The sequence below is a fragment of the Ictidomys tridecemlineatus genome, chromosome 4 (genome assembly GCF_052094955.1).
Source record: "Ictidomys tridecemlineatus isolate mIctTri1 chromosome 4, mIctTri1.hap1, whole genome shotgun sequence".
NCBI lineage: Eukaryota > Metazoa > Chordata > Mammalia > Rodentia > Sciuridae > Ictidomys > Ictidomys tridecemlineatus.
The window spans coordinates 151,292,246-151,314,388 of record NC_135480.1 but is presented as its reverse complement, the minus strand read 5'-3'; the positions used below and the strand labels follow the sequence as shown (position 1 = coordinate 151,314,388).

General features: G+C 36.9%; 1 protein-coding gene across 50 annotated transcripts in view; it reads left to right on the top strand.

Moving 5' to 3' along the window:
* The window catches only part of Ptprd (protein tyrosine phosphatase receptor type D), a 2,128,582-nt gene that overhangs the window by 2,007,304 nt on the left and 99,135 nt on the right, over positions 1-22,143 (top strand). For 23 of the 50 annotated variants that reach the window (XM_040285761.2, XM_040285757.2, XM_040285770.2 and 20 more), the window contains 4 exons: positions 2,386-2,400; positions 6,898-7,010; positions 18,920-18,961; positions 19,469-19,566. In XM_040285761.2, coding sequence (XP_040141695.1) covers positions 2,386-2,400; positions 6,898-7,010; positions 18,920-18,961; positions 19,469-19,566 — 268 coding nt within the window. The remainder of the gene's footprint in view (positions 1-2,385; positions 2,401-6,897; positions 7,011-18,919; positions 18,962-19,468; positions 19,567-22,143) is intronic. The other 27 variants (XM_021728228.3, XM_021728226.3, XM_021728225.3 and 24 more) reach the window with 5 other exon arrangements.

The following is a 22,143-nucleotide window of genomic DNA, read 5'->3' as shown; positions in this document are numbered from 1 at the left end:
TTTTAGGTATTCATCCGCCCTGTGCAGCTGTTACATGTATAAGGCTTTTCAGTCTTTAGTTCTAGAACTCTATAAGAATTATTTATATATAAAATAAATATTTAAGAATGAAATACTAACCTGACTCTATGAAAAAGCTTCTAGGGATAGATGAGAAGTGTGTATTATACTGTGGAAAAAAAGAAAGTGTGAGTTAGGAGGTTGGAGAAATCTGAAGCATGTGTGCGGCATGAACAGTCTAGCCTGAACACACAGGGCAAAGGGAGTAGATACTTTCCACCCCCATCTCAAGGTACTTTCATGAAAGCCCTGAAGTAGATGTGACTGAAATAGAGACTTTTCCAGCTTTCCCCAGCTCCAGCCTCGGCTTTGATTCTTTAATCTTCTCTTTTTGTGTCAACTCTACATATATTTCCAAGTTGTCATCAATATCTTGAGATGCTGTTAAATATGCTGCTGCACCAGCCCACACTGGACATTGCCAATGGATCCTGCCTTCTGGTGTTCACGCAGCCCCCTGCCAAGGCTTCTAAGGCCTCCCCCATCACATCCAGCCACTCCTCTTGGCCCAGCTAACTCATCCATTAGAAGTGAGCTAAGAAGCTTCCTGACAGGTCAAAGTCCTTCGAGATGCCTCTCTCCTCCCCTCTCCTCTCTACCAGTTCAAGCTTTCTTAGGGTCGATCCCCTTTTCTATGCCCTTAGAGTACTTTTCTCCTACCTGTAAGAAAAACTACTGCATTTCTGTGATTACCCACTCTCTGATTTGGTATGACTGAACTATGGGTCAAGGACTCTTATTCCTTGTTGTGCCCCTAGTGCCTGGTGGAATGCATGACACAGATCTACATGGAGTAGTTGAATTTATACAGGTCGATGAGTATGCAATAAACTGGTTCCCTCCACTTGTTTATTCCATCACCTTTATCTTGGTTGGCAAGAGCTCTAATAAAACCATTGGCCATAATTTAAATTTAGCCTTCCAACTTAGATATTTTCACTAAATATGTACTCACATATGTGCTGAAACTGACACTTCATAGAAGAGGAAATGACTTGTACACTAACTATACATCTACTTATGTGACTACCCAAGCAGCATTTTAATACATAAAACTGGTATTTCACTAAGTGGTTCTCTTCTATCCAAAGGAGTAGATTTTCCTATTCCTGATTTTCTGATAGTCCTGGATAAAAAAGGAGCAAGTTAGAAGCATATATATATATGATTATTTTTAAGTTAGCACACTGATAAATCACTTTAAAATTAAGAATAGAAAGAATTAACCAGTAGGTTTTAAATTATCTCCATCTTTCAGTGTTTATGTGTGTGTTTGTACAACTTAAATGTGGATTTTCTTTTTCTTTTTTCTTTTTCTTTTTTTTAAAGAGATGGACTGGATTATATTATAGTGCCAGATACTTCAGCAATATGGGTATTTATTTCATTGGCATTAAGGACTTAGTACCTTTTTCTTTGCAGTGGGAACTCACTAAGTACTTTGCAATTTGCCTCAAAATGCAGATTGTTTGGATTCTTTTCAGGGAAAGGTCATAGTCTCCACCAAAACAATAGTGTTATTTAAGCAGTAAATGTATTATCACACGTGAGAGTATCAGTAGATGTGTTTGCAGATAGCTGCGTTCTTTGTTGAGGAAAATATCTGTCTTTTCAATGGCTGGTAATAAAATGCTTCTCTGGATTGGCCCAGCTGTATTGATGGGTCATGCTCTGTAGATTTATAATGATGAGTATTTTCCCAAACTGAAAATGTATTTAATCCTTTATTGGAAAAAAGATTTATGATTACCTTACTTGTCAAGAGATGTCTGAAGAAATCATTCCTGCCACTTTATTACCTTGTGGTCTAGTATTCAATTGTGAAAATTTTTGTGCAGTTCAATGCAATTTGCAGATATTCCATATCATTAAAGCAATAGTGTACCTCTTAACTGAAGACTCTTTATTTCAAATGAATGAATTTCTTTTATGAAATGCTGTTGTATTTTCATTAAGTACATTAGTAGTTTTCTCATGGCATGTTTTGTAAAAATGAAATTATATCTCCATCATCAAACACCTCTTGGGATATAATTAACTGTGGCAGTATTTTTGTAGGTGATGGAGAAAAGTGATCATACATTATTAGCGCGCACACACATACACACATTTTTATTCAGCAGTGCAACCTCATGTCCTCCATTTACTTCATGATTAGAGGCCTTTAAGTATTTTGATACACTATCATTTCCTAATATGTGTCAGTTATGTATCCTTGCTTGTGAGCACTAGTTTTTAAATCTTGGTTGTCATGGTTACTCTTGTTACCATTGGCCAACTAACATTTAGCTTTTCTTTTTCTTTTTTTGCCGCATTAAAATGGAGCAGTAAGCCTGACAGGTGAGGAATAGAGAACAAACCCCTTCAATGCTCAGTAAGAAAAAATAAAATTCTCCAAATAGACTTTGGAGGTGTTGAAGAGGTAAGGGTGGGGGCTGCCTATGGAGGATAACTCCATAGTGGAAAATGGACACAGCCTACATGTAAATGATAATTTTGATATTAAAATGATTGAGGAAAATAACTATTTTGTCTCTGGGGGATAAAATCATTTGTTAAAGCCAACTTGAGAAGGTAGTAAAGCCAGTTTTTGAGTTTTCTGTGTAGTCGAGGTTAAATGAGCATGTTTGTGTTAATGTGTCTGCAGAGTGGAAATCTGAGGTGTCCCATGACCCTTTTTGTTTTGTTATGTTTGTTTCTTACTAAAGATCAATTCTCAAATTTGATCAGAGATCATCATTCGATACAGGGATACTAACATTTTTCACACCCTGCAAATATTAAGGACAGTGCCTTAGTGAAAGCTGTTTCCTAATTCACAATTATTACCTGTGTCTTTCTGCCTTGATTAATAACAATAATAACAATATCTAAAATACACAGTGCTATTATTAAACGATGAGTCCAAGCTACCTTCCCACTTTCTCATTCATATGTATACATTTAGACATATGCATATGTAAATATATCTATACCAGTATAAATTCCTGATTAAAATAAACTAAGGAAAGGATTTCAGAGAATCCCTATTTCCTCCCATCGTTGTGCTCCAATGGCTCTTAGCAAGTGTTTCCTGGATCACAGGAGTGGCCTCAGTGTCTCCTAGAAGCTTGATAGAAATACAAGTTCTTAGGCCCAACCTGGGACTTGTGTCAGAACCTCCAAGTACTGGAGCAGCAGAATATTTCTCTTTCTTTCTCTCTCTCTCTCTCTCTCTCTCTCTCTCTCTCTCTCTCTCTCTCTCTCTCTCTCTCTCACACACACACACACACACACACACACACACACGCGCGCGCACACACACACACACACACGATTCTCATGTACACTCAAGTTTGAGAACCATGATTGTGTTATCTTCACTGGAATCACTTTATACTGGCCAGAAAGCTATGCATTCAATGATAGGGATCCTAAGACTTCTGCTAGGTGTCTTCTCTTGTGGACATCTCTACTTTCCATTAATCCAGCAGAAAAACACAAGCAACATTGTTCTTCCCTCACCCCCTGCCCCCAGGCCAAACACAAAACTCGGAAACAGCCTCATATTCTAATTTCCATTGTGACACTGCATACGTTTTACAACTCAATCGCTGCCTTCTCATTCTGTTAAGATGAGAGAGTTGGGCCAAAATTTATACAGCACATTGCAATCCTTTATTGTGTAAGTGAAGAAATTGAGAAAACACCTAGCAATGGCCTTACCAAATTTGAGATCACAGTCTTCCTGGTATCAGAACTGTGACATGTTTGAAGTAGTTTCTTTGAATATCAATAGTAGAGATTTCAAATAAGTATTATCTCTTTCAAAAGTCTATTCCCAGATGGCTGAATGTCTTTATTTTCAGGCCAGAAATAGGATATTCCATACACCTTCCCTTTGTTCTTGCATCCTCCCTAGATGAGAGACAGATGAAAGTGAAAATGAAACATCCCTTAGACCATAGAGCGGTGTTTGTGCTTCATACTACCCACTTCCCAAACAACCTCTTTTTATCATATTAGCATTAAATTTTCTGACAGATCTCAAATATCATGTAATCTTTCATTTCCTTTTTGCCATGTAATCCCTGCACATGGACAGATACTTCTCACTGTGAGCATTAAACTTACACTAGGGTTTTATACTCTTAATAGAAACTATAACAAGACAAAATTGAGAATCCATGTCTAGTCACTATTCTTTGCATTTTTCTAATAGAAAAAGAAAATGAGACCTGTGTAAGCTTATTAAGAAAATGTTACCCTGTATATTCATGTTGGGCTTGATTTAGATTATCATATGTCTTTTAATATTTTGACAGTAAATTCAGTGTTTAAAAGCTCTTTACATTATTACCAATGATGACCAACACTTCATCTTCCAAGTCTTAGAAATGCCTTCTGTGTTAGAAGAAAAATTCTAGCATAAAAACATATGAAACTACTCTGCTGAGAGTATCGGAAGCTAGAATCATCCATGTTGTGATCTTCAAAACAAAACTTAGCAAAAATAAATAAAAGGCAAGACAACTGGTTTCATAGCTGGTCTTAGAGTTCATTTCATATGAACAAATAGAGCAAGGGAAAAGTTAGTTATTAAATGTCTGATCACCCCTCCCCGCTCATTGCAAGTCTGAATTGTAAGTAATTTTATTCCCATACCCTGGGTTTTCTGAGACTCATATCTTGACAACAAGACATGATTTCCAACTTTCCTGGTACAAGAAAAATTGGCTAAATTGCTTTAGAGAGTTTTCTTTTCTGTACCTCTGGCTCAGTGTCGCTCAGCCTGGCCTCTGGGAAAAAGAAGATAAGGAGGTTGTTTCACAACACCTGTAAGGGTGAAGCAGTTTCCTAGCCCAGATATTTCTAATTCTGGTTCCTCGTAATCTTGCAGGGACGACAGAAGAGCCGTTCTAGAAAGGGAGAAAAATCCATGTTTTAGTCATTGGGTCTGGTACATCAGTTAAGAAGCAGATTTGTGCCAACTTCCATGAAAAGGCCAAAGCCTGAGATGGGACACTGGTATTAATTGAAGTGAGAAGACCAACCATAGCCTTTGTGAGAGATTGATTGGCTAGCTGAACTCCGTGACATTTCATTAACCCATTTCGATTTTGCATCTTTGGTGGTAAAATGAATCTCTCAGTGTTGTGAGGCAAATACCCATAGCGTGAATGCAGTGACATTTTCTATTCTGAAACTGGTCATCATATGCTCCTTTCCCATTGTTTTTCGAGCGCGCCCCCCCACCCCCCGCATCTTTCTTCCTTCTCATCTTTCTCACCAATCTTCCATATCTTCTTTTCCTTTTCGTTTTCTATTCCATGTATCTGGAGCTGCCAGTACCTTGGCATATTTCAAAATCACTACTCACCTCTGATTGGTAGTCTGGCTTGGCAGTACATTCTATCCTAAGGCTATACCTGACACTTTTAGGTAGAAAAAAAAGAAATCCTGAGACAGGTTAATCCAAGATGCTTAGAAAGCAAGGTGGCTAATAGGACTTGCCCAAGGAAATTCATTCTAGTGAGGATGTTTTGCCGAAGGCATTGCACTTGAGCAAACCAAATGCACATCCCCTTTGCATCCATCTTCCCTTCATCCCCTGGTTAGTTTTGTTTTATAAGCAGAGAGGGAAAGAAAGGCTATTTAATAGGCACCCTCTGGCTAACCATAGAATGTGCTGGTTGGCCTTAAATGAGAGCCCTTTGCCACAGCAACACTAATGAGCTGTACCACAATCACATATGGAAGAGAAAGCACCTATCTACTTGGAAGCACTTCTTTCCCAGAATGAGGATGCTTTTGCTCTGAGCCAGGAGTGAGATGCTATGATGCTGGATAGAATGATAATCTAGCTCAGAGACTATATTTGAGGGAAAAAAAAGCACAGTCTGAAAAAGGCTTCCTTTTGATGATGGGATTTTTAATCTAATTCAGTCTACAAGGAGATAGTTATTTGAATTTGGAAAAATGGATAAAGAAAGTTTGTGAACAAATGTCTTACCTTGAAGTTTAACATTTTATTATGACATTTTAAATAAGTATGTTTAGTACAACCAATAGATAGCTTGTAAAATAAAGACAGGGTGAACTTTGTGAAAAATGATATTTGTAACAAATTAATGTTACATTAATGTTACCTTGAATATTCATCAGGAGAGGTGGAGTGCCCATGAGATGAAATTACTTTTCCTCTGATCATTCTGTGATTGCTTTTCATTAACAAGATAATGTAATGTCACTGGAAACAGCCAACTGTCCTCTTTCCTTCCAGTTTGAAAGAGAAAGGGCATGTTGGTCTGTTTGGTTTCAATTCTCCTTCTAGGTATTAAGATACAGTAATATCTTAGAAATGCATTTACTACATTTACCCGCCTTATGGGAAAATTCAATGTATCTCCACTCTGTAGTCACTAGATATATATTCTTAAGAAGAGGAAAGATTTAACTGTTCAGCTTAAGGCCAGGTAGTTTCTCTATTGTAACAATGTTTGTTTTGGCTACTAGGGGCACCCTACCCATTTCTCACAAAATATAAATGGTAGGTAAGAGAGGATGGCTGAACAAGACGAAGCGCTCTATTACTAACACACCATTAAAGCCAAAAGGCAGAGGCACTGAATCGTTTAATCCTAGAGCAGAAGGAGAACTTTAAGATCATCCACTTAAACATTTTAGACCCGAAGCATCACTGTAGGCCAACAGAAAATAAAAGCACCTTGGCCAAGGCTATAATACTAGCTGGTTAGAAAGTTTTGAAACTGGAAACTTGAGAGTGGAAGGTGGTGTGACTCTCTACTTTTAAAAAGAATGTTTTTCAATTCTTAAATTTTAATTTTCTCCTTATAGGAAGAGGGCAGAGTCTGAATCTAGAAAGAGCAGCATACCGAACAGTAAGGAGGTCCCTTCACACCATCCAACAGACCCAGTAGAACTGAGACGCCTTAACTTTCAAACACCAGGTAAGAGCATGACCCTGCTTGTCCCAAACACAGCCTTTGTGGGAAGTTTTATAGCCCAGGTGATATCGTTTTGAGAGATGAATATATCATTTTTTTAAAGCTTCTTTCTTCCTGCTCTTTTAATATTGTTGAGGTTCACCCCATCCTATGTGTGAAAGGAAATTATGATTTTTGTACAGTTCTAAAGTGGATTGGGGGAGAGCGAAGAATTGTAGTTTTCATTAAATCTTCGAAAAGCTATCATCTTTGTAAAAATGTCTAGCACTTGTAATGGATTTAATACAGTTTATTATTTTTATTGACGCCACTCTGGAAAGATGTAGCTTCTCATCTTACAAAGTGTATGCATGAATAAACAGATGAATGTTTACACCATTCATCCCATGGGGAAAGCATAGATTTGTTCTATATGTTCCTATTTTTGTTTATGCTATTCTAAAAGAGGGAGGAAGGAAGAGAAAGGAACAAAAGATAGGAAGGAGAAGAGGAAAAATTCCAGGCACAATTGCAAATGTTTTTAAAATATTTTCTATGCTCAATCTCACTGATAAATTCAGGTTTGGTTTGGTTTGGTTTGGTTTGGTTTTTTACTGCAGATATATATGCAGTAAATATACATGATACATGAAACAGTTTTTTCTTAATGAACAATAAGTGCTTCAACAGAGGAAAAATACTGAGGGGCATTTTGTTGATTATTGTTAATGCAAGCCAAGATCTATTTTGTTTTCTTTCAACCAAAATTTGTTCATACCAAATGAGTGGCAAATAAATGACAGAGCTAAGAGTACAAAGTTGAGTGGCACTGTCTTAATACCTTATACTGATGAACAAAATAGAGTTGCTCTAAGAAGTCTTTTGGATTAACATTTGGTTATAGCTTATACCCCAAATTGTAGGCGAGCTTCCTTTGTGTCAAGTGAATGTTCTAACTCCCAGCCTGTTACAACATAGGTCTATTAGAGTAGACATTCTCCATGAACTGCCTTGAATTGAAAATGCATAGTTTATTGTGGTTAGCATATTTTTTTTCTCTTTTACACATAAAGGTATCACAGTAACCAATAACTTTTCAATGGAAAGAGATGTTTACCATTTTCAAAGTGGTTATACAATGATCACAGATTTTTAAAAAATAGTCTAACTCAAATGAGGTCAGACTTCTCAATTTGTTTTTTTAGAAAGCAAGAATATACCTTCATAAGTAAAAGTGAAAGAATTGTACACATAGCTAAACATCTCCTATATGCCTTTTTCAAAGGCTAATCAATGAAGACCATGAGCATGCACATGATGGCTGAACAAACTTGAGTCCCCTGGATGCTTCGTTGACTTGTCCTCTCGGTGCCCCTTGAAGGAAAATTGATATGCAATAAGTTGCAATGAATCTTGGTTAGCTGTATTTTAAGATGGTATACTGACTATTTCAGGCTACAGGAGATTTCTTAATAATGAACCTAAAAATTCATCTCCATGTTGGCTAACTGTGAATGAATAGAAGAAACCCTGAAAGCCATTATATGCCACATGATTCCTGCATAACTTGCCTCATCACCAATCATACATTTTAGAAATAGAGAAAAAGAGCAGGCTTTTCTTTAGTAGTAACTTACTGATTTTTTTAATAGCTTTTTTTTTCTAATTTTATTTCATTTATTTACATGTGGTGCTGAGGATCGAACCCAGGTCCTTGTAGGTGCGAGGCGTGCACTCTACCGCTGAGCCATAACCTCAGCCCCAGTAGCTTACTGTTTTGTACTGCTTTTTTGTAAACTGTGATCTGTGCTGGAACTAACTGTGGTCTTCCAGCAGAGGCTGAGATACAGTCGAGAGTTGAGGATGAAGGTAAATGTATTCCCGAAAGAAGAGAGTCGAGGGAAGTGCTCTCCCTTTCTCTTAGGGAACTCACAGAGAAAGCTTCCAGGCTCAATTGCAAAGCACAAATGAACTGTGTAGAAAGGATCCCTAAGAGAGCACAGGAGACCAAGAATGCCTTCTCTCAAGAGACCTCACTTTCACGGACAGTTTTTCAAATGTGGCAAATCCAAATATCTCATTAAGATTGTTTTCCTCATGTGTCAGGAATGTTAATTCCATTTATAGAGAGCATATGTTAAGTTCAAACAAGTCACTGGGAAGGAGAGAGAATGTGACAATTGAAATGGCACCACCTTGTATCACTAAGGCCTTTACAAAGTGAAAATGGTAATAGGTGTCAATAAAAGATTACGTTTATCACTAAATGGATATGGAACAAAGAGGACAAAATGAATAAAGAAGGAAGGGGATTCAGTAGAGGAAGAGAATAGAAAAGGAGAAATTGTCCTAAGATCTTAGCACAAGTGCCCACTCAGGGAACATTGTATTGTGCCCTGTGGCTCTGGTGAGCCATCCACTTAAGCTTGATTTGTTGAAATAGTCTCTTTTCTCCCAAGCTTTATGATGTGGCCTCCTGTCATGAAAAGTTTACCAGTTTATAGAGGAAATAGACTCAGCTTGCTAATGTGAATTCACAGAGATGTGACCATTTACTTCAGCCACTATGGATGCCAGCCAGTGGCTATGAATTACCTTAATTTCTTGCCAATAGGAAGAGAGCAGAAGATGGGATCTTTAACCAAGCAACCTTATTGTGCTGTTTTATTTCTCCCTTTTATTCACAAAGAATTAAGGGTTTTTCTGTGTAGTGAGATAAAGTGATCCTTTATGAGATATTATATAGCAGGTGCTAATAGTCTACTTAATTTTTGGATTTTAAACATTTTATATTTTACTGTGTGAAATATGCTATTATATATTTCATACCTATGAACGTCAAATTGCTTATCCCCAAACCTTATAACATTTAAGAAAATTTATTAATGATATGCATAAGTGGGGAATTAATTATCCTCACTTTCATTTCAAAAAAATTACTTTGAATGAAATAAGAAACCTGTGATTTGATTTATATACCTGGTGCCTAGCGCAGAACTTGCCCATGAAAGGAAATTGATTTCCACTTCTGATGGGTCTGTTATGAATGATAAAATACTAAAAAAAAATCATTTGAAATTCATTCAGCCTCTCTGAAGGTAAAGGAAGCATGTGGCTTAGTTCACTGATTATATAAATTTTGTTTTCCTAAAAAATGAAAATCTTGAAGATCCATTTACATTTTCAGTTATTTGTTCTTGTTGGAAATTCTAGTTTTGAGGAGTCTTTTCCTCCCATTTTTGTCCAATGTTCCAAGTTCCCTATGATAATATTCTGTTAATTTAGCAGTACCCCAGATACTTTGGTCAGGAACAACTCAGAATTTTGTTACTATTACTCAGCTAAGACCCAAAGGAAAGAAAAGTCTGATGTTTTCAGTATAACCATCTTTGTGAGGTTGGGGGATATGGAGAGAAAAATTGCTTTATCATACTTATAAATATTGGGTAAGAACCAAGTTCCTCCAATAGTGAAACTTTGCATTCCAGCATCTGAGCAGGTCAGGGAGGCTCAGGCTTTTCCAATTGAAAGCAGTTGTCTCTGCTGGTAACAGTTGTCCAAGAATGTATACATCTGCCATAAGGTACAGACAAGTAGTATGCAGCCAGGTTGTGTTTGAGAGAACCTAAGCTGCCTAATGTCTTAAGATAATAATGGTTCACATCAATAAGTCTTCAAGTACAGGTGTCCAGGGTCAGGCAGAACTAGTGTGGAATTTTCCATTGCAGGGGCACCTCTGGTATCACCAAGAACTTTACAAAGTTTAAAGGGAGACATAAGTACATAGGCAGGTATCATGCCGTCAAGGTTACACTCACCACCTGGGGTAGCAGAATAAATAACAACATTACTAAAGGAAAGAGGACATGGAGTTGAGGAATTTTCTAGAATTATTAACTGCTGATCAAGTTTTACAAATCTTTAAGAGTAGTGGAGGAAGGGAAGAAAATACTTGCTTATTAAAGAAGCTTTCAAATGAAACCTTTACTAAACCTCACATGTCTTTGTGGATAGCAGAAACTTGGTATGCATTTCCGGAGGGTTGACAGATGGGTTGGATAGTAGGCAAAAGTGAACTCTGTTTATTAGCCTTGGCTGGAAGGAAAGATTTTTTCTTTAATAATAATAATAGCCAGGAAAGTAGCACATACCTGTAATCCTAGCTACCTTAGAGACTAGGGTAGGAGGGTTTTGAGTTTAATGCCAGTCTCAGGAATTTAAGAAAACCCTGTCTCCAAAGTTTTCCTAGTTATTTTAATCCACCATCCCAATATGTCTTGGTTTTAATGTCAAAAGAGCACATGTTTGAGAGATTTTAGAAAATAGAAAATAAGCTTGTAGATAATTGTATACAGTTTGCAGTTAAATAAGTATTCATTTTATTATTCTTTAAATTTTTCATGTTTGAATTTTTTCTAATTTGAAGTTAAGAAAGGGGGAGGGAAGGACACTTTTAGGAAAGAATACTCTTTATCCCATCACTTTCAAACTTTTTATTTTTCTTAACATATATAAAATAAAAAGGAAAAGATTTTTTACCCCTACTTCACTTTCGTACTCCAGAAATATCTGCTGTATGTAGTTCCATGCGTATTCTTTCAGACTCTTATTTGTGTATTTAATATTTTAACCTTATAAAATGTAGAATAGGGGGATGGATAGACAGATGAATATATACGCAATTTGCTTTTTTAACTTTATTTTAATTTTTAGTTGTAGTTGGACACAATACTTTTATTTATTTTTATGTGATGCTGAGGATCAAACCCAGTGCCTCACACATGTTGGGTGAGTGCTCTACCATTAAGCAACAATCCCAGCCCATTAACTTTTAACTTATATCAAAATAGACCTTTTCACTAGCAGGGAACTATGGCACACACCTGTCCCAGTGAGTTGGGAGGCTAAGCCAGGAGGATCACAAGTTGAAGGCCAGCCTCAGCAATTTGATGAGACCTCATCTTAAAATACAAAATAAAAAGGGCTGCAGATGTAGCTCAGTGATAAAGCTCCCCTGCATTCATTCCCTAGTACTATAAAAACCAAACCAAAACAGAAAAACTTTCCCCAAGGTACTGTATTAGATTTGATCTCCTTTTTAGCACCTGATGGTATTCTGTTCTGTAGATTTCAAGGTGCATTGATTCATCCCCTACTAATGGATGCTACTTTCTATACTTGACCATTGCAGATATGAGCAGTACCAAGCCCAGATCTTTTCATACCATCATTGCTCTTTCTACATGCTGGGACACTTGGAAATGTGAGTCAGAGGGTCCTAGAGCAGGCACATTCATCATTTCTATAGAGACTGTCAATTGCAGTCTTTTTTAAATATTATAAAAATCCTTCACTGATAGTTTAACCTCTCTGGTCCACAGCCTCTAGAATAGGACAAAATGACCAAGATACATATAATGTTGTCAAAAGAGGGTGATATATAAGCAAACCACAGACATCTCAGATACCTATGCATATTTCTACTTCTTCCCAACAAAGCAAATTTGGAAGTTCAGTGTTTTAGATAAATAAGCTTCTTTTTTACTACAAAGGTGTAAGGGGGGATGTAACTGACAGAATCAGGTGGTGCACCAGCCACTACCTTCCACTGTGTCTGCCTGGGTGTGACCTTATAGGATCTGCTGCCCCTGCTCAACCCCCCTCTCCCCAAAAATATCTCCAAGCAAAAACAAAACAATGGTTTTATGCTTACATCTTTTCCAAAAAGAGATTTAAGGATTGATATCAGATGTCACAACATAAAGTCCTCGTTTTCATTGGGTGGGTGACCTTAATATGTTTTGCCCTAAAGCATACATAGATGGTAGGTGATTGATGGGCTGTGAAAAACAAAAACAAACTCGTAAAAAGTTAACGGATCAGAAACAGTGGTGTCAGCAGCAGAAGTATCTGCACTGCAACCAAATGGGCTTTGAAAGCTCTAGAAGCATCGCTGCTGATCAACTGATACTAGTAATTGGATCCATGCTAGCCGATCTGGGCTTTGTTCTCCATATTTTTTACCATAAGAGATGTAGGTAGGTAGGCAGGCAACCTAGATGGAGATCGCTGTATGTGTTTTTTATGTTTTGTATTTTTGAAAACCCTGATTCATTGAATTGAAATGGAAAATTTCACTGTATAGGAATATGCTCTGTTCAAATTTCAAATTTTGAGAAATTCTACATTAAAAGTGAATCTTAATTATGCCACTCAATACTTAACCTGACAAAACAGTCTTAGATAATAATACTTCACTCAATGATGGTCTTCATCATGAATTATCAAATTATCATTATTGTTTTACCAAGGAACAATTGTGCCTTACAAACAAATGTTCTTTAACTTATCATTAGTTTATAAACATAGCAGACTTTATTGAGTAGTACATAAATTATGTTAAAATATGACAAGTCTTTAGTAAACTGTTTCTCTCTCTCTGTTAGGTCTGTTAAATACACTTTTGACAAGACTGTGGCCATTGATTTGATGGACACAGTAGCTTCTCCTTGGTCTATGACCATAAACTATTCAACTTTTATTACAGTATGTTGAAAAGTATAATCAGAGTATTCTCAAGATATTACAAATAAGCATATATCATGACAGAAAACATCATCTAATAGATATACCACCCTTATTAGTAACCTCAAAAGCTGTACTTAACAAAATTATTATAAGGTATAAAGTACCATTTGGCATTTAATGCAAGGATTAAAATGAATGAAAATAAAGCAAGTGTGGGATGAAAATCCCTTCCAAAGTACTTGGGGCTAGAAGTATGTTCAGGATTTGGGATTTTCTTGGATTGTGAAATATTTGCATATAGATACTGAGATATCTTGGGAATGGAACTCAAGTCCAAGTGTAAAATAATTTGTTTTATATACATCTTCTGACCATCACTGAGTGAAGTATTATTCTCTAAGACTAAATGAAATTTTATGCAATTTAGTGTGCCTACAATTTTACTGCTATCGTTATGTGAAGTCAGGTATGGAATTTTCCACACAGTGATATCATGTCAGGGCTCAAAAAGTTCAGATATTAGAGCATTTTAGATTTTTGGATTTTTTAATTAGGGATGCTCACCTGTTTGATAAACATTTCTCTATGGGTAATGTAATCATCAGAAGCATATTCTAAATGACAGAACATTTTTGTTGACAATGTAAAATACCATAGACCAATGTTTCTTCTTTAAATCAGCTGCCAAATAGTACTATAGGTTTTGATATATGGAATTTATATTTTTAATTCATATTTTTATGGAAACTTAATATTTTGGCAAGAAATACCTGGAAAATACGTAAATAGGTGTGTGTACTCTTTACCTGTCCCCCTCTGTGGAAATAGATGTATACTGTGAATGAAGTTATTATACTAACAGGTTTTCTTACACTGAGGATGATTTATGATCTCTGTGTTGCTGATAGCTCAGTCTTACAGGCCCAGTTTTATGCATGTCACCACTCTTGCAGGAGTGTTAAATGATGGGAGATAGCATGGCATGAGGAGAGGTGCCCTAAGTGAGAATGACATGGTCTAGGGTCAGAGCCTCTCTGTTACCATACTTTGTTGATAATGATGGCCTTGATCAAGTCCTTTAACTTCTTTCATCTTCATTTAAACTGGTAAAATTAATAGTGGTTTGAGTTGGGGGAGAGAAGGATAGATGAACCCACAGAGAATGAACCATCAAAAAGTACCCATATTATATCTCCAACATAAATCTCGGTACCACACCCATTGCCTTGTGGATACTAGCATGCAGTCTGTCCCTACTAGCAGTCTTTGATTTTAATTTTTACACTTACAAAAAGGAAGATTCTGTTATTTTAAACAGAGGTCACAATCTGGTTGGCAGAATATAGCCTGAGAAGGTCCTATCTTTGATGTGCACTAGATTTCAAGAAAATTTTGAGTCAATGTTGAAAACTGAGGAGATGTTATAAAATAATCTGGATTTTCCGTTATCATTGAAACCTGAGAAGTCTGACCTTGTCAGACTGCATTTCCACTTGGCAGAGCAAGTGCTAAGGCTGGATAGCTCCCCTTCTCAGAAATTCCTGCATTTCCACCAGCCCTAAGATGGTTCTGAAATTGAGATTGAGCATTAGTCACCATTTTATCTCATCTGTGTTGTTATTTTTCATTTTCTTCTGAACCTGTATTGAAAGTATGGGAACTAAAGACAGCCTCCAAAATCTGCTTATTGTGTGGAAATGGGAATGCATGCTTTTTTTTTCTTTTTTAAATATTTTTCTTTAGTTGTAGATGGACACAATGACTTTATTCATTTATGTTTGTGTGGTGCTGAGGATCAAACCCAGTGCCTCACATGTGCTAGGCTATCGCTCTACCACTGAGCCACAGCCAAGCCTATGAGTGCTTTTCTTTATGAAAATATTTACTGCATAGTACCTAATCATCTTTGATTATTTACCTTGCCAGCCTTGGCCCCCTCAGTCATGGGAGACAACAACTGAATTAGATGATTCTAATTACCATTCAAATAGCACAATAGAAAGATATCCAAACAGCATTTGAACATTCTTGTTTATTATCTGGGATACATACTGGTCATTTAACTTTTGTGGACTTCAGAATTCTCTTGTATGAAATGAAAACTCTGGGCTAAGTAACCTCTAAGATACCTCTCAGCTTAAAAGGCCATGATTTTCAAGTTGTACTTCTTAGAAGGAAGTCACCATGACATTATTAGCACAAACATGTACCCATTAAAAGTGGGCATCATGTTTTTTCCTCCAACTGAAGGCAGATTTTAGTGACTGCGTCTGTCATTTTTCATGATGACACTCTATGTTTTAGGTATCATAGCTTCAGTATGAAAACTGCTCAGATTCAACATGTGCCTTTAAAATTCATTTGTGTCGCACGTTTGTAGCTTTGAATTGATGAGGCCATGACACTAGCAAGTCCCCATCAGTCCTTAGCAGTGCTTCATGTTCTTTGCTGCTAATTATAGCTAAAGGACTAATGCTTGCTAATGGGGAGTCAGAGGAGATTCAAAGATAGCACCAGGAGAAAGCTCATCTCATTCTCATAAATCCTGACAGGCTGTTGGGTTAGGAAAAAAACAGTAATAAATGGAGTTATAGGCCTTCCCCTGCCCCCCATCATGAGTTCCCACAGAACAGAGAGCCAAGGCTGGTAAACTTTAAAAATATATCACTGTCTGGCATCCACACCTAGAGATTGTGAATTAATTGGTCTGGTGTGCAGCCTGCAAGAAGAAATTTTAAGGCACTTCAGAATCAAATATGAAAATACTATTCTAATAAAAACCTTTGGTTTCTAAACTGAGCGATGGCCAGGTGGCCAGACAAAAGACTGAAAATGTACTACAGTGGGATCAACTTGGTATTCTTAATTTTGTTAGCGTCTATTTTTTTCATTCAGCACATAATGCACTTCATTATATCACAAATTGTATTCAACATAAGGCAATGAAGAAATTTCTGGGAAGTGATATATCTTTATATAGGAGTAAATCCTTGGTGATTATTTTCTGATATAAACTAAAGAGTTTCAGGTTAGAGTTGTTTTATGTCAGGTTTATTCTTTGGTATAATTTTTTGACATTTAGTCTTTTAGATACTTAATATATCATCGAAATTATCCTTGGCTAGCTAAAGAAAATGTCATTAAGTTTATATAATTTAGAACATAGACAGTTCAACTGAGTACTAGTTTCCTGTTTTATAAAAATCAGTGCTTCTACCCCTTAAAGAAAAGCTGCAATAACTTTTAGGACCCTTATATATGAACAAAGTCAAACAGACTGGTCTCTCCTGTGTTCAGCAATCCTATGTATATGTGGCAGAAATGAGAACTGTGAAATACAGAGTTACCCCAGAATTTATCTAGTTCTACACTTTGATTTTACAGATAAAGAAATTGACCTGCTTGAAAATAAGTAATTTGTCTCTGTTAGTACAGGTCCAAACCAGAAGTAAAACTCATGTCCAGTATTCTGGGCTAGGATTTCTTTTGTGCCATTGGATTTCCACAAATTTGCCCTTTTTCTGTGAAGCATCCATTCCGCCATTTTTATTTGCCCTAGAAATTTGGTGCAAAATGGTACTACTCACAAGTCTCAGAGAATGATTTTTTTAATGCTGTAGTATCTATGCATGCAGTGTATATTTTGATTGAGAGAAAGAACAGATTTGCTTGGATTTCTCTGTAATTAGTTTCCAAAGTAATACTCCCAGACCATGTGCCAGTGCATGCCCAAAGTAAATGTGTTGATCGCATCTTTGGTTGTTTATTATGGTCTTCTACTGCTGTTATACTAATACTTTTCCCATCTCCAACTGGCTTTACTTTTTGCAGCTTTGAGCAGTAATTCAGTCCCCTACGCCTCCCTGATTGGCTCTGTGTCCTCCCTCTCTAGCCAAACCACCACTCAGTCCATATATGATAATAACTCTCTCCCACGATTCGCTCGAAAAGGTCTAAACATCTTTGTCTCTATTATTTTCTCTGTTAAAGCACTGTAATGATGTCCACATCAGTCCATTTTCATTTCCAGATAAGCCTAAAGTCTCTTGTGTCTTTGCATTTTCCATTCTTTTCACTGGGGAGTGCCTCATCTGGATAAGATCACTTTAATTATCAGATCACTGTCACCCACCCACTCCCTCCCTAGAATGCAAATTAGTTCAATTCTACCCTCTCTACAGAAAAGTTTCAGAAAGGGCTCCAAAATGTTGGTCCAAATGCATAATTATATCACCAACAAAGAGTTTCTATTTCTAACCAATTCGTTTTTATTGGATCTCCACTCAAGATTTTGGCTGACTGGCAACAGACCTTCACAGCCGTGAACTCTTAACCACCTCAACTCACAGCACTGTGCTAAATGGTAGTCTTGAAGAAGCAAAGTAGCTTTTTACTTAATTAACCAGAACCATTGATAATTCAGCATTGGAGGTGAGGAACTTACTGGGTGACTTTCAATAAGGCATAATTTCTAAAGTGCCCATAAACCAGTCCCCTGTCATGTGGACTTAAAGGTCATCTTTCCACAGCCCAACACCCTCCAGAGGGTCCCAGTGACAGCAGAATGTGGACAGCTTCCAGTTTGAGCTTCTCCCTCAGGACTTTTCTCCTTCTGAGGCTTCCCTGGGGACATGCTAGTTCAGGTTTCTCTAGCCAGCTGCCATTGTGACTCTAAGCAATGAGTCAGCCAAGCTCTCTCATGATATTCTTGCAAAATTAATCAGAATGAAACAAAATGCAAATCCTATGAAAAGTTAAAAGACATCATAAAAACACAGGAATCACCATAATTAACAGCGGATTATTTTTAACAAGATCTGTGGAATTAATATGTCTTCAGCTGGCAGACTGAACTAAGATGTGTGTCCCTCCACCCCACCCCCTGCTTTCTTTCCTTTCCCACCCTGTTTGGATCCTAGTCCTTTCATCGTGTGCTCACTTTCCTGAATTCATTTGCCATTAGTGGACAAAGATGTTTACACCTGAAGTAGATTGTAGGTTTTTCTGGGGGTTGAATACTGGGACCTGGGTAAAATACCATAAAGTTGTTAGTGTGGCCATTTATAAACATTTTTAAGAGAAGGCTGCAACCCCAATCACTACAATCTGCTCCTAGTGGAAACATTTTTGAAGTTCAGTTTGGTGTCTGCTGTGTCGACAGTGATTATTGTCAGTGAGCTGTGGTGCATGTCATTTTTTGTGTCCATGTTTGCATGTGAATGTCAGTCACCTACAGGTTTGTACAATACTAAAACGATCCTAATCTAGTCACAATGTACAGTGAATCCTGCCAAAACTTGCAGCATTTTTATTAGTCCTTTTTGAAAGCATATCAGGCTATCCATTTCATTATTTTTTTTTCCAACAAATTCGTTCTTTTATTTACACCATCATTTCCTTTGCAGGTTCAGATGATTCCGGTTACCCTGGTAACCTTCATTCTTCAAGTTAGTTTTCCTTGATTATGCATAAGTCACTTTTTGTTTCCTATCAAGCTACTACTCTTTCCCTTTTAGGCCTTTCTCAGTGTCTGTTTTCTTAGCTCACTTTACACCATTTAATTCCACCCAATTTCCATTTCACACAGTGCAGGAGAAGGAGTTTGAAATGACATAACAGTCATTACTCAAAGCAGAAGCTGACATCAAGCCTGACTCGGTTTTTCTCCGCTAGCTAACCTCATTGACTCATAGCACAATAACGCTTTCTTTCACACTAGGAGTGCTAGTTTGGGGATTATGCTTGGTGACTTTTCTATTTGGCTACAAAATCCATCCTTCAAGAGCATGTCCTGCTTTGAGTAACCAAACTATCTGCCTGCTTCCTCACCTAAAACATCTTTACTACTCACATATTTTCAGGCCATTTCTAACTACAGTGTTCTCTATATTTTGGAAGAGTTGACATAATTTTCATCTGTTTTCAAAGGCATTTTTTCTTTCCTTTTTTAATAGGTATGGCTAGCCATCCTCCAATACCTATCTTGGAACTTGCAGATCACATTGAAAGGTTGAAAGCAAATGACAACTTGAAGTTTTCCCAGGAATATGAGGTAAATCACTGTATATTTACTTTGTAGCACTTCCAAGAGTTGCCTTTCTCTTCTTTTTGTCCATTTTCTTGAAAATGAATATCGGGTCTTTTTTCATTAAATATGACTCACAATCCAATATAAAAATGTTGAATAAATAGCCAACTTAAAAATATTCACACTAACAATGTAGTAGTTGTACCTTTTCAAGATGTTATTTTATGTTTGTTCAGTGATATTAATACTTAGTGATATTGATTTACCATTTGGGGTTGTAAAGTTCATAAAATATTCTGAATTGATAAGCTTCCCAGTATACAAATTTATGCCAAGTACATTGATGTATGCTGAGAGTCTTCACCGAAAAAGAGGTTACAAGGAATAAGTAGATTTTTCAGTGTTGTTTGTGAATGAGTTTATTCCTCTGTCTAAAATAATACTAGCACTAATATCAAGATATCGATGCATTCCCAGAAAGTTGCCTATTTATGAAGGAACAGTGAACTGAATATGGTCTTAAAATACTATTGTCTTTAAAAACTGTGAAGTTTTGATGATGATAAATGAAAAGCCTTTGTGTGTATGTGTATTTGGATATCTTAAGTGTTATGAAACTGGGCATTTCTGTTATTCCACAGCAACAGGGATCTATAGTGAAAACAATTGATGAATTATTGATAATTGAACTGTCCTTATTCTGGTAGCTCCATCTGAATCTCATGGTTGTGACAAACAACAAATAGCTGTTTGGTCCCTAAGCTGCTAAGATTCCTAATGGTTTTTACTGACTTACTTGCTAAGAATCTTAAAATACTACCCTCCCTCTTACTTCCCTTGTTCTCTCTCAGATCCACCTTAAACGGGGGCATTTGGGCTACATGATCCCTCAATCCCTACAAGCTGTAATATTCCACCCTATCACAGGCCTTTCGTGGGGTCCAACCTCAAGTAGATGGAGAGGCACCAAGTATATGAAGTTCCACGTGAATATGGAATAGCAGGGCCTGTGGCAATCTGAGTTATCTGCATGGCCTTCCCAAAATCTTTAGATTTCCTGGTTTTATTTGAATTTTTGTGCAGGGTAAGCACTGTCCAGGTTTACTAGCATCCACCTCCATCCTTAGGCCTTTTTTCAGTTTACATAATCCAATAATGTTTGTCAACTATTTGATGGGACATAAAAGAAATCTCTTATTCTCTTCCCCACTTCTCTTCCTTCTTGTTCATCTTTTCCTTTATTCTACTTCAGCCATTCAGAAGACCATTTTCAATTTGGGGAAATTCACATTGGATTGTAGGTTGTCTTATTTTCTTACATGTCCAGGCTTTTATTTCTTCACTGCCCTTCCTCTACATTATAATGTCTTTTTAAATTATGCAGTAGCCTTTAAAACCGTTTGTGTGGTTTCTAGTTTGAGGTGTGAGGATACAAATTGAGTTTTAGCAGAGAAAACAAGGTTAATAATGAATGCCACCTGGGGCAGCCTAAAAAACTCAGTTAGTGTCAGTGTTCAATAACCAGACGTCTTTCACTGTTCCAACCAGCTCTTTCTTATAAGGATGAATATTTTGCCACGTGACGTATTTCTTCATGGCCCTGCTTTCATCTTGTTTGTGATTGAGTAATATAAGGAGTCAGAAAAAATGTAAAACCATGATAGTTTAACCAGTTAAGAAACCATTAATTCACTCTCACCAGTGAAACTTTAAACCATTGACAATAATATTTGCATCCCTTAAGCAATCTCAGTTGTATCCATTGAATGCAAATAACTGGCCTCTTTTAAATGTGGAATTTCCCAAGAAATGCTGCTTGTAAAGCCACTCTAATGATCCTCATTTAGCTGTTAGATTGGAAGTGCTCCTTGAAAGTAATTGAAGTGCATGCTGGCGGTGCTCCCATTAGCAACTCCCCCAGTACCCAGGCCACTGCCATGATAGCCTGCACTGAGTCTTTACGTTCATCATGACCAAGATGTGTGATTAAAGCTCCCTGGGCATGAATTGACTCTACTGTGCTTTAACAGCCATGAAGGAGATATTTAAGTGTTGTACTCATCTGTGATAATAGGATTAAGACCTCTATATAATATTTCAGAGCAACACTTAAGGGAACTTTTTCTTATTAACTTCCATGTACATTTGAATACATTTTCATTGGCTTTCAGCAAAGAAAATGGAAGAAAGAAAACTCATTACTTTCAAACACCTTATTATTTTGGCATAATCACTATGAATTAATGTTTACAGAGACCTCTAAAGATGCAGAAAGCTAGATTTCTCACTCTGATTCTAAGATTTAAGCAGGGGTTAAGACAAGAAAGCTCTTTGCACTGATCCTGAGGTCAGAATACGAAAAAACAGGTTAAATTGTAGCACAGCGTCATTGAATCATGGGAGAGACCTAATTTACTGCAAAGGCAGTTGGACCCCCCACCACTGGCTTCAATGACAACCACAAGAAGGAACGTGAGAAATTAGTATGATCCCGTCTCTGAAGCTCTTTTTTAAAAAAAAAAAATACTTATTTTTTAATTGTAGTTGGACACAATATCTTTATTTTACTTATTTATTTTTATGTGATGCTAAGGATCGAAC